At 39.5% G+C, this 12,500-nt stretch overlaps 2 protein-coding genes across 2 annotated transcripts in view; one reads left to right on the top strand and one right to left on the bottom strand.

Moving 5' to 3' along the window:
- Positions 1-3,898, top strand: part of LOC137991078 (acidic phospholipase A2 2-like) — a 4,009-nt gene extending 111 nt beyond the window's left edge. Inside the window, exons 1-3 of the mRNA XM_068836203.1 lie at positions 1-33; positions 3,015-3,130; positions 3,717-3,898. The exon at positions 1-33 is cut by the window's left edge and continues 111 nt beyond it. Of these exons, the coding sequence (XP_068692304.1) occupies positions 1-33; positions 3,015-3,130; positions 3,717-3,835 (268 nt within the window). The 3' untranslated portion in view covers positions 3,836-3,898. The remainder of the gene's footprint in view (positions 34-3,014; positions 3,131-3,716) is intronic.
- Positions 3,899-12,444: 8,546 nt separating this feature from the next.
- LOC137991076 (uncharacterized) overlaps positions 12,445-12,500 on the bottom strand; it is an 815-nt gene continuing 759 nt past the window's right edge. The window contains exon 1 of the mRNA XM_068836202.1: positions 12,445-12,500. This exon is cut by the window's right edge and continues 759 nt beyond it. Within this exon, the coding sequence (XP_068692303.1) occupies positions 12,445-12,500 (56 nt within the window).

Raw genomic sequence — 12,500 nt, 5'->3', positions numbered from 1 at the left:
AGGAGGAGGGGAGCCTGTTGACGAGACCGACATGTAGGTAGACGTAGAGTTTCTTCTGCTTAATTGGGACTTTAAGATCTACGACGCGGTCTTTAAAAAAAAGAACGCCCCGAAACAGCAATATCATTGGTTAAGGAGGCTCGAAAGAGATTTTAGCTGAACGCGCGCGCGTAAGCCACACATGCAATACTTCAGCTGCTCGCGTCAGCTCATGATTCAAATGGGTCACCGACAAGAAATACCACTGATTTAGCTCACCTTTCTTCTAATTCTGATATAGATGGAATATAAACATTCATGTTCTATTCACAAAAACTACGAAAATTTTACACAAACGCTTTAATGGTCACCTAAATCCGTTTGTGTTGGATTGTAGTTCCACGCGCCCTCGGACTCGAATGAGCAGGTGACGCATGCGTAAATGCTGATCTTGCACCCCCTCATTTTTCCTGATTATACAACTTCACTCCTCTGCTTCCGGACGGTAATTTTTATTTTTGCATGTTAGCTTGTAATACTTCAAAATGTTTGTTTTGAAATTTAAAAACATTCTGTGGGTGAAAAAAAAAATAGAGACATATTTCAAAAAAAGTGATTTCGTTGAATTTTGAATATTTTAGAGTTTCTTTCTAACATTATCTGGTAACGTTGTACGGAAAGATTCACCGTCCGTTTTTTTTTTTTTTTTTTTTTTCACAAAAGACAACATGTGTTGATTTTAGAAATGCCTTATATTGTTGCCATGGTAACGGTAACTGATATGAGAATTCTATAATGGATACTTAAACTTCGTCTTGATATGATTACCCTAACTATATCTAACGACAGAATATGTTTATTTGTTTGAAAAAGAATGAGAAAATATTTCGAGCCTCCTTATAAGAGGAAAAATAATCGTGCTGGACGTGCGGCACCCATTTTAACACATATTCGTGCGGTTCTCTGCACAAAAACGACGCGAAATCACCAAATTTGAGACTGTTTTGAAGTTTTGACGACAACGAGAGCGTACAAACGTGAGTCTTTCAGTATCTATGTTTACTCTGAAACCGTTCGTACCAAGTTATTTTAAGGATACTTCGCCCACATTGTCCGACGCGAACGAGATGGCTTAACCGCGAGAAACTTTCGGTGGTGCAAAGATATATTTCGAGGTGACGTTGACGACGTCGCTGTCGTAGATGTAATTAGGGAGCTTTAGCAACGGCAACGGCGACGGCAACGAGAACGTCACAAATTTGCATATTTAGTAGGCAAAAACAATAGCTTTGCACGCTGTGCGTTTTTCATTTTTGTCCATTTGGTTGCCGTCGTCAGCAAAAACAACAACGTTAGCCAAACGTTTATACATACATACATACATACTTTATTTAAGGTATCATAAACAAATAAATACAAGTAATACCCTAAAAAGAAGTTTTGGTTAACCCTATGTAAATAAACTTCCAAAAAAATCAAAAATATATGTTTATAATAGCTAAGAAATTTGTAGGTTTAAGAGCTATTTTAAAACGTCTCAAATTTCTACCTCAACACACATTGGCAGGCAGGTCATTCCATTCGCGAATAATTTTAACGAATTTTGAATCCTCTAAATTAAGTTCGCCGCTTGAACTTGTATTGTAGTTATGATTTCTGGTACGTTTTGAAGGACGTCAGCACTTGTGAGGCCAATTTTCATTTTCTCCTCTAAATTAAGCTTGACTCATATCGTTTCGAAGTGATTAAACCATTGTCATGTTAAAAAGCTTGGAATAGTATGTGATTACATTATGTTTTGAGATGACGTTCTCGTTGCCGTTGCCGTCGTCATTGCTAAAGCTCCCTAATAGGGAGCTTACGCAAGGACGACGTCGCCAAGGAGAACGTAGTCTAAAAATATTATTTCCTGTTATTGTAATAAATTTCGTTATAACCCCAAGTCGTTCGGAATGGAAAGTGTGTATTAACATTACAGGAATAAATTGGCATTAACGGTGTGGTTTTTTGGGAAAATAATTAAAATGTTCCGTCAGGTTCTCACGTCCTCTACATAACATACTCTTTGGTCAATTCACGTCAATAGGGAGCTTACGAAACGAGGATGACGACGGCTACGAGGACTTCATTTAAAAATACAAGTTCGCGTTATTCATACCACTACGAAACTATTTCATGTCGTTTCGCGTTAAAAATGTGTAGTAACTGTCGAGGAATTAAACTGGTATGACTAGGTTGGAAGCGTAGAGAGAGAACTGAAAATTCATCGTCATGTGCTAACGTCCTCCACAGAACCTTGAATTTGGTCATTTCACGTCATCACTTAGGAGATGACGGCAAAGAAATGTACAAATGTAAAACGTGCAGAGCGTGCATAGCCATTGTTTTTGTTCACTAAAATAGGGAGCTTACGAAACGACGACGCCGACGGCAACGACGACGCTACAAAACAATAGGTTTAGTGAGCAAAAACAATGGCAAAATGTAAAACGCATGTGCAGAGTGTGCAGAGCCATGTGTTTTTTTCTCACTAAAGCTATTCAGTTTGTAGCGTCGTCGTTGTCGTCGGCGTCGCCGTTTCCTAAGCTCCCTGTGTTGTCAGGAAGAGAACGTCAACGAAATGTACCAAAATGCAAAACGCACCTGCAGGGCGCGTAGAGCTTTTGTTTTTTCTCGTTAGAACTATTGTTTTGTGACGTTCTCGTAGCCGTCGTCGTCGTCCTTGAATAAGCTCCCTATTAAGTCTCTATTTACGACAAATGAATGACATCTCGAAATTTTGTCATATCATTAATAAGTTATCACATTAGTTTTATCGTGTAATTTGGAAATCAAGTGATTACCTATACAAATTTGGTTATTTCGCGATGAGTTTGCAGGCAAAGAAATTTTGCATTTAAAGTCCAAGAGAAAAAAAAGGATGCCAGCAAACATCCCGGGCCATATTGTAAAGTCACAACTCTAGGCAACAAAAGTGGCAGTGTGCCATTTTCAAAGTGCTCTTTCCTCGACTGTTGCTTGTCTATATTTTTCAGTTGCTGCAAAACTCACGATGAGTGCTACGGGGCTGTGGACAAGGCGGAGTTGTGCTCTTCTAAATACGCTACATATGCGAACTTTTACAAAAGGAACAACACTTGCACTGGCTGCGGTAAGTATAGTGTAGTGGTTTCACGACGATCATATCAATTATTGTGTACACGTACGAGAAGGGCTTCGCGTAACGATGGTTTACTGCTCTTTTCGTATTTTTTTTTAGAATCTTGTCCCAGTCAAAACGTGATCATTGTGCGGTTGGGGCTAGAAGCGGAGATTCCGCAGAATAATGATATTTATATTACTTTGTGCGTAAATATACTGTATGCACCAGTGTGGTATATGTTCTTGGGAATAAATGAATAAGAGTTTCAATCTTTCATGGCTAGACACTCTGCCCCAAAGGAATACCTTATGTGTTTACCGTCAAGTCAGCACTCCGCACAGGGAAACCCACACTTATACTTGTATTCATTTTTGACCGCCGCGTGCAAATTCACAGAACAACTTCCCTTTGCAAAGCCACAGACCATTTTACGGATACGGTGGCCATTTTGAAATCCATTGTTTCAAATAGCTATTATGGTATTCTAAGGGGGAAAATTAGCAGAATGGACGCCGTATATGTAAAATGGTCTATTTACAAAGGAATTACCAGTTTGAAAAGCTCCTCCTAATTGGTACTATTTAATATCTTTCAGCGGACCCAGAGGGAACTTGTGACCGTGCTATCTGTGAATGCGATGGGGCAGCGGTGAGGTGTTTTGCTCAGGCAGAGTACAATGAAGACAACTTCGACTACCCTCAACACAAGTGCTAAGCATTGAACCAACTTGGATTCACCGGATTACTGAGAATAGTAGTGAAAGTAGAAGCTCCTGATATTCTCGAAACTTATGGCTATCTTACAGAATCATAATAAAAGCAATTAAGAATATTTTTAAAAGTTTTTTGTTCTTCTTACCACTTGCTTGTAAAACGATCCTTCAAAGGTCACAATTCTATGTGGCTGCGTGCTTGTTGAGAGAATGATCATTTTGAGCGAAGGAAGGAACTCCGATCCAGCAATTATGAAGGAAGGATTATAGTTAGTCGCTAAAGAGACTGTGGTGCTTATCATCATCATATCTTTATTTACCCTCGAATTTTAGAGTAGCTTGGTGTAGATAATAGTCCTTTTTCGATGTATTAAAACTCAGCTTGAAAGAGGGGTTTAGAGGACAAAGACAACAAAGTGGATGATATGCAAATATTTTTCACATTCATTCAACGTGTTTCTATTGTTTTTGTCCTCACTATCAAGCTAAATATTTGATAATTCGAAAATTGCCTATCGGGAGCTTAAGCAAAGGAGGACGACGACGACGACGACGACGGCAACATCTCTAATGAGCAAAAGCAAAAGCTCTGAACGTGTTTTACATTTGTGTACATTTCCATGCCGCTCTCGCGCTAACAACAACGTAAATTGACCAAAATTTGAGTTTATGAGGAAGACGTGGGACACCTCACATTAAATTATATTATTATTCATTCAAAATCTTTCCCCGTTTCTGATAGGTTAAAAACCACACGCATAATTCACCATAACCATTCACCATTTAAAAAGCTGCTGTTCACCAAATTGACGAAAGAAGTGCAGCCCGCTGCAGATTATTGAATCGATGACGTCAAAATGACGTCAAAAGTGCAGCCCGCTGCAAATTATTGAACCGTTGACCCGAAAAAAGATTTCAGACCTAAAGTCTAGAGAAAGAGCGTTCCAAAGTAATATGTATTACTAATATGTAAAAGAGCGATCACCAAGAGTAACTTTAGACAACTTTTTAGGGCAACTAAGGAGGAGACTGTCACGAGAGCTCCTTAGCTTATACCGTAGAGGTGACTTAATGGAAATTAACGAGGCTACATATGTAAGTGCTAAACCTTTAAGAGCCTTGAAGGTAATTAAAAGAATTTTAAAAACAATTCGGAATTTAACTGGTAGCCAATGCAAATTAAAAAGTAGGGGTGTGATAAGGCAATATCTACTCTGTTGGCAAACCAGTCTGGCAGCAGCATTCTGTATTCTTTGTAGCTTGCTCAAATGATAGTCAGGAATACCATACAAAATACTGTTACAATAGTCAATCCTAGCTGACACAAATACATGCATAAGAGTCTCAGCGCACCGCCTAGAGAGGTATTTCCCTAAACGCCGAATATAATAGAGATAATAAAAACAAGAGCCAGACAATTTCGTGATGAGGGTAGCCATTGACAGTTTTGTGTTTAACCAAGAGCCGAGGTTTCTAGCAGAGGAGACTGCTGAGATGTTGAAATCACCCACTCGTATGCAATGAGTGTTAACTTTAGCCAACTGCTGAGGTGTTCCTATAACCAAAAATTCAGACTTGTCATCATTGAGCTTAAGACTGTCGGTTAACATCCACGAACGAATATCATCAACACAGGACTTCATAGCATTTAAGGCAGAAAGCTCATTAATAGCGTCATTGGGATATAAGGAAATATATAATTGAGTATCGTCTGCAAAACAATGAACTTCAGGCAGATGCGCCTGAACAATCTGAAACAATCTACTGGTGTAGAGTGTGAATAAAAGAGGACCCAGAGAAGAACCCTGCGGAACACCACAATCCAAATTGAATCTTCTTGAGAGTGCACTGTGTACCGAAATGCACTGAGAACGACCAGACAGATAAGATTGGAACCATGAGAGGACCTTGCCTTGGATACCAAAGGAGTTTTTCAATCGCCGTAGCAGCGTACCATGATCCACAGTGTCAAAAGCAGCACTCAAGTCGAGTAGAAGAAGTAAAGTCACCCGTTGTTTATCCATATTAAGTAGAATATCGTTTACAACCTTAAGCAGAGCGGTTTCAGTGCTGTGGTGATGGCGGTACGCCGATTGATACACTGGAAGCAGGTGTTATTCAAAGACAAATGCTTATGCAGCTGCTTGGCAACATCAGTCTCAACCAGCTTTGAAGTGTACTGTAAGCTGTTCCCTGGTCTGTAGTTCTTAGGAACAGGCTCAAGACCAGCTTCCTTGAGGAGTGGTCGCACTATCGCAAGTTTCCAAGAGTCAGGGAAGTGACCAGTACTCAGCGATAGATTGATCATTCTCGTAATCGAAGGTAGAAGTTTATTAAGATGTTCAACAAGTAATGTAGTTGGAATCGGGTCAAGTAGACAGGACTTCTTTGCAGATGACAAAATAATTACCTGTACATCATTTGACGATAAAAGTTCGAATTCAGAAAATGACGCATCAGTAATCAGAGGGTCCCCTATACTTTTTGCGTGAAGCGTGATTGGGGCTATTTTTTTCCCGTGAAACGTGATTTAAGCTTTTATTAATTCGTGATTCGTGATTCACAGTTAAAATATCTTTTCACGTGCGCGTGAACGCAATTTTTGACTTCAACGTGAGCTATGAACGGAGAGTTGAATTAGACGTGATCCGTGAAAGAACTTGTTTTGCGTGAAATAATTTCCGGTTGTTTATGTACCTCTTTGTCTTCAGTGCACGGGCACACAAATGCGGATACACGTCAGCACAAAAATTCTTCAAATTTCCAGATGGCAACGTTTTCATATGTCTGTCAATTGTCTTTGATATCGATTCGAAAACAAATTAAAAGCGTTGTCTGTCACCGTCATATACCGACAAAAGCTGACGTAATCTGTTATTTATTCAACGACCTTGAACCCACACACGGGCTGCCAGAAATGGTCATAAACTAGACCCTCCCTGAGGGTACACTGGGTTGCCCGTGGTACGTGCACCGTTCCAGACAATTTTTGCAAGTTGGGGGGTCATTAAGACCATTTAAGGGGTCACCCAGAAGTCATACCAGCAGAGGCCCTTGGCTCACAGGTTCTCACACGTTCGTACGACGAAAAAAATCTGTCCTTGCGTAATATGTAGCTCTAACAGTGCACGATATTGTTTTGGTATTGTCTATCATTGTAGTGCCATGGTAGAAGCCTTGGGTAAGTAGCCTGAAAAGACATGTGGTTACTAGCAAATAACTGAACCCAGAAAGATTGAAGAAAATAAACGGGAAGTGAGAAACATTGGCTTCTGGGCTGACATGTTGATAAGCGTGCCCTCTGAGCATCTGACAGCTTTGTAATACTAAAGTTTACTAAAGGTAATCCCTCTCCGGCGGGATTAGTGTCTGGATGGGTGACCAAAAACATGTACGCCTTCGTAAAACAGAAGCATTGGACCGAAAATACTGTTAACGCTAACAAATGCGAACTTAGCAAGGTACTGATTTTGTTAGCTTGCTTTATGCAAAAACAAATATTGATGCAAAAGTAAATAAATATTGATACACAGTTTTCAGAAAGAGCAGAAGGAAGTTTCCAGGACGGTCGCTCGAGAATAACATATTTACGACATGAAAACAACATTAATTTTGAACCGTGAATATAGAATATAAACAGTTACGATCAGCGACAAACATTTTGGGAGATTTTTGCTACGTTCAATTTTGTTATATTACGTTTTGGCTGCACAAATAAATCGCAAAATCGAAAGTGACATCGCCGGAATTCAGCGGGCGCCGTGATTACTAGTAAGTTACCGCGGCATGTTTACTTGCCAAACAGTGAAGCATCTGTGTCAAATGATGGCAAGATATCGGGGTTTCGTAAGTTTCTTTTTCTGTCAAGTGTTATAAGTTATAAAGTTTGACAATAAACGAGAGAATTCAAAACAAAGATCACAATCGCCCACCATTGTTTCTGCAAAGTCAAAAATTTACTCTCCAAGACGAGGTTATTTATCACCAGGTAATTCCATCATTTTGGAAATAGCAGCTACTTTATTATTCACCGGCGTCACAATTTTTTGCTGATTTTGGGGCCCAGTTTGTTGAAACTCAAGCACGCTTCCAACAGACCTGTTTATTTCCATGAAACCTTTCCTGCTTACAGAGTTATACTAAAAATATCCTCCCGTATCACGTTTCAACCTTAAGCTCGAAAATTCAATACACAACATGATATTATAATTCACAAAGGCAGAAAATATCACAGAATCCTTTTCCAGCGAAACATTTTATTGAAACAAACAACATAAGATGCACTAAAACGCCATTCGCGTTGCAATGACTTTCCATTGCTGGTTAAGAGATAGACTATTGATCGAGTTACGAGTTGAGTTGAGTTTGAGTTGAGTTTGAGTTGAGTTTGAGTTAAGATTGAGTTAATATTGAGTTACGGTTTTTGGCATTTTTGGCACTTAACTCTAATAAATATTAAGTAGAAGTCACTGAGAAGACCATCAAACACCGTTTTCGTGAAGTGCACAGGTGTATATTTGCGAAATGGTTATAAACTGATCAAAACAATCTTGAAATTTCATGCACGGCAGTATTCTTGTTTAACACTTTACCAGTTTCAGCACTTGGACTCCTTCGATTTGACTACTGTCTGTTTTGCTGTTATGTGGTCTCATCGATCAGTTGTTCCTTCAGAAGATTATTCCAAGTCGACCACACGGCTGATGAAAAGACCAGACCACAACACCATACTCTTTTCGCGACTAGTGAGAGCGATCTTTAATATCCCACAGTTTATGAACGTTGAAGGTTGTGAGACGGGACCTGCGATTTATAGTCCTTATTCGCGAAGACTTGAAAGTCTAACCATTTGCGGATGTTATTACAAAGGCAGCGCTTTCTCCTCAATTATTTTAAGACCCTGAGTGTTGGGGATCCGGCCGGAGTCGAACTCACGATCTCCTGCATAACAAATTGATCCACCGGCGCGCGATTGTTCTTTAGCGGTCAAGTCTATCGACGCAGAAAAGATGTCTTCTTGTAAGGCTAAGGATGGGATTTACTGTTAAGCCAGCTTATAGCCCTGGTGGCTAAACGATGAAACGTACCGTTTGTCGTCCAGCAGCGTTGGTTTTCATGATCGGCTAAACGTTATCGGAACTAGTGAGCTGCAGGAGTGTTTATGTAAAATATGGAATCCGGAACCTGGAACGCGTTTTTTCCCTTACTGATCCTAGCCTTTGAACAGAAGTGCCTTTGTCAGTTCTCATTTATGTTCTTGCAAAAACGAAAGAAACCGTGCACGAAAAACCAAAATTAATTAACAAGTAAATAAATAAACAATGAGAAATAACTGTAAACTGCTTTATGCAACATGATTTAAAGCGGTGCAAGTTTTAGGATGGTAGAAGTGTAGACAGAAAGAAATGTTTATCGTGATTTGGTCAGATCATAGACATACCTTCAATTTCAATACTCTGATTTCAAAACTTGTTTGTAGACCTTTTTTTAACCGGTTGAGTAGGGATCCAGACAGACAATTTTTAATTAACAATTAAAAATCACCACTTCGAACGCTTGCCAACGACTCTGTGGTTAACTATCAACATTCCATTGTGTGAGAACCAGAACCTGGACTGCGCAAAGATCCCAAGTCTTACTATGTAGAAATGGGAAACAAAAGGTGAGCCAAACAAACTTCTTTTCATAGTGTTTTCACTGCTTAGTAACAATTCATATTTTAAAAAGGGGCCAGTATAGATTTCGAAAAACAATGCAAATCGCACCCGTCACCTTTCTAGTCACAAAGTAACTCGTGAACCGGGCACCGTGACACAATCCGGGCTGCAGGTCTAAAACACGGGTCACTTTTGACGGGTTACTCGTGGCAGGTCATTATTTTACCTTTTCGAAAGTAACCCAAAACCCTACTTGATTTGGGTAACCATAGACCTAAACTTGGCTTTTAGGCCTAGGGTTAGGCAAATTGAGAGTTTGGGGTTACTTTCGAAAAGGTAAAACAATGACCTGCAAGTACGAGTGACCCGTCAAACTGAAAGTGACCTTTGTTTTAGACCCAACCCAATCTCGGTCATAAATTTCTGGGACACTTGATGCCACACATAAGTTCACCCCTTCCCCCCTATTCGAGGTTGTAGGGAAAAAAAAACTATTGACTTTTTTCACGAATGCCCAAAGTCATAGCGCGATCAACATTGAAAAGGGGGAAGGGGTTGTATTTTGGGTTGGTGTCACCGTCTTTTTGGCTGGGATTGTAGCTAGGCAACTAGACGTCATAGCGGACCGAAGTAGGGATTAACGTGCAGTTAATTTCATAACTTACAGTTTAAGTTACCACTTAATAGCACTTAAAAGAAAAATGTAATACCATCAAGGCCAGGCGAAACAATCAAGCATTACTTTCAGCATCTTGTGTCTTTCAACTTTGCAGTGAAATGGTTTTCCGACATGTGTGACTAGGTCAAACATTTTCATTTATTTAAATGCTCGGCTCGTTTAACTGCCAACATTACAAAATTTCGGTGAGTAGCAAACGTAACAGTGGTTGTGTTGACGTATTGATTTTTTGAAATTTCAGCGGTTATGAGCAAAAAACGTAATGCGGGCTCACTTCGTCAAATGTTTCCCTCTCGTTTACGGCGTGTTGATCGACCATGATGCCGGACGACAAATACGGTTCATCGTAGCCGCCGGGCCGGCTTTAACTGGCTTAACAATACAGCCCATGTATCTCTCTAAGGCATCGTTTTGACGTCGATAGACTTAACAGTAGCAACGAGAATGATGCCGTGAAAGGTGTAATAATTATAAGATTGTTTTGATCATTGGAAAGCCATGCCATTTTGCAAAATTTTATGCAAATATATCTTTCAACGCGAAGAAAACAGTTTTCGAAGTGACTTGTACTGAATATTTACTACTTTTAATTCCGAAAAACGCCAAAAACTGTAACTCAATCTTAACTCAATCTTAACTCAAACTCAACTCAACTCGTAACTCGATGAATAGCCGATCCCGCTGGTTAACGAGAATAACAAACTCACGAGGCAAAATGTATATTTATATATAATTAAGTTAGCATAAACACAAAAACGCTAACCTCATTTTGACACGAAAATGCTTTACTGTTGCCATAAAAACTATCCAGTTAAGCTCGCATATTATAAAACATGATGAATTCATAAAGGACACCTTTCCAGCGAACAATTTTTTGAAACAAACAATATATTTGCTATTAGAGACGAAAACCTCTTCCTATTTCATTGCGTGCGTGAAGACAAGAAACTCAATCGTGTCAAATTACCATGTACTTCAGGTTCAAACCCTTTCCTGAAGAACATTTTCCTTGAATAACAAGAAAGTGCTTTACTTTTGCCATAAAAACTATCCAGCACACATATAATAAAACATGATGAATTCATAAAGGCCATTGACCTTTTCCAGCGAACAATTTTTTGAAACAAACAACATATTTGCTGTTAAATGAAGCTATGATCTTCGCAGTTATGAGAGCAATTTTTGCAATTGCGTAGAGAAGCCTGAAAAATTCAGGACTTCAACGGGGTTTGATCCCGTGACCTCGCGATTCCGGTGCGACGCTCTAACCAACTGAGCTATGAAGCCACTGACGTTGGGAGCTGGTCATTTGTGGGTTCTAATGGTCCCGTGAGGAATGAATCAATGATGAAATGGTATATGAAATGAATCATATATGAACTGCGGATATGAAATCAAATGAAGCTATGATCAATCAATCAAATGAAATCAAATGAATCAAATGAAGCTAGCTTCATTTGATTTCATATCCGCAGTTCATATATGATTCATTTCATATACCATTTCATCATATTTGCTATTATTGCGTGCGTGAAGAGAAAAAACTTAATCGTGTCAAATATGCGCAATATTACAACAAACTAAAATTTCAGGATCAAGTCGTTTCCATGAAGAACCGTTTCCTTGAATAATGAAGCACAAAATAGACGACAAGCTTTCTTTCAAATAATTCTTGGCTGTCACATTACCTGAAGACTGTGCAGAGTTGATCACAGATCCACTTAAGGTGTTCGATTCGTTCTGTCTTTGTTGAACCCATAAGTTACCAGAGAATTTTCCATTTGGTTTCAGTGTTCTACATAACAGCACACTTGGTAAATATTATTTTAGAAATGCAGCTCACTTTGATTTCTGCTCGACGGGGGACAGATTGTTGTCGAAGTCCATTACTCGTCGCTTTTGAGATTCCAGGTATTGGTTTTCACCGCCTGCGTAGTTTATCCAACTGACTTGTTTAAGGATCCAGTAAAACGCCATTCGCGTTACATGACTTTCGACGCCATTGCAGGCTAAGTTAATTGGTCTACTGTGTCCACCAGAGAAATCTACGGAGTTCCACTACCCTCTCGATCATAAGAAAATACGCGCAAAAGGCTCTATGCTGCACAAAGATACTCACAGCAGGTAACAGCGCACGTGCTCCTCGATGGATAAAGATTAGTGACAGGCCTGCACGGACTCCCTGTGTGATTTCACTGTAGATGAATGTAGCCTTCAGTAAGTGACAGGTCTATACGGACTCTCTGCATGATTTAACTGTAAGTGAATGTAGCCTTCATAGCTTTGCTTTAACTAGCCTATCTGAACGAGATTTACCTCTTCTGTACGATA

The sequence above is a fragment of the Montipora foliosa genome, chromosome 2 (genome assembly GCF_036669935.1).
Source record: "Montipora foliosa isolate CH-2021 chromosome 2, ASM3666993v2, whole genome shotgun sequence".
NCBI classification, from domain to species: domain Eukaryota; kingdom Metazoa; phylum Cnidaria; class Anthozoa; order Scleractinia; family Acroporidae; genus Montipora; species Montipora foliosa.
The sequence above is the reverse complement of the archived record's forward strand: the minus strand, read 5'-3'. Positions and strand labels throughout refer to the sequence as shown.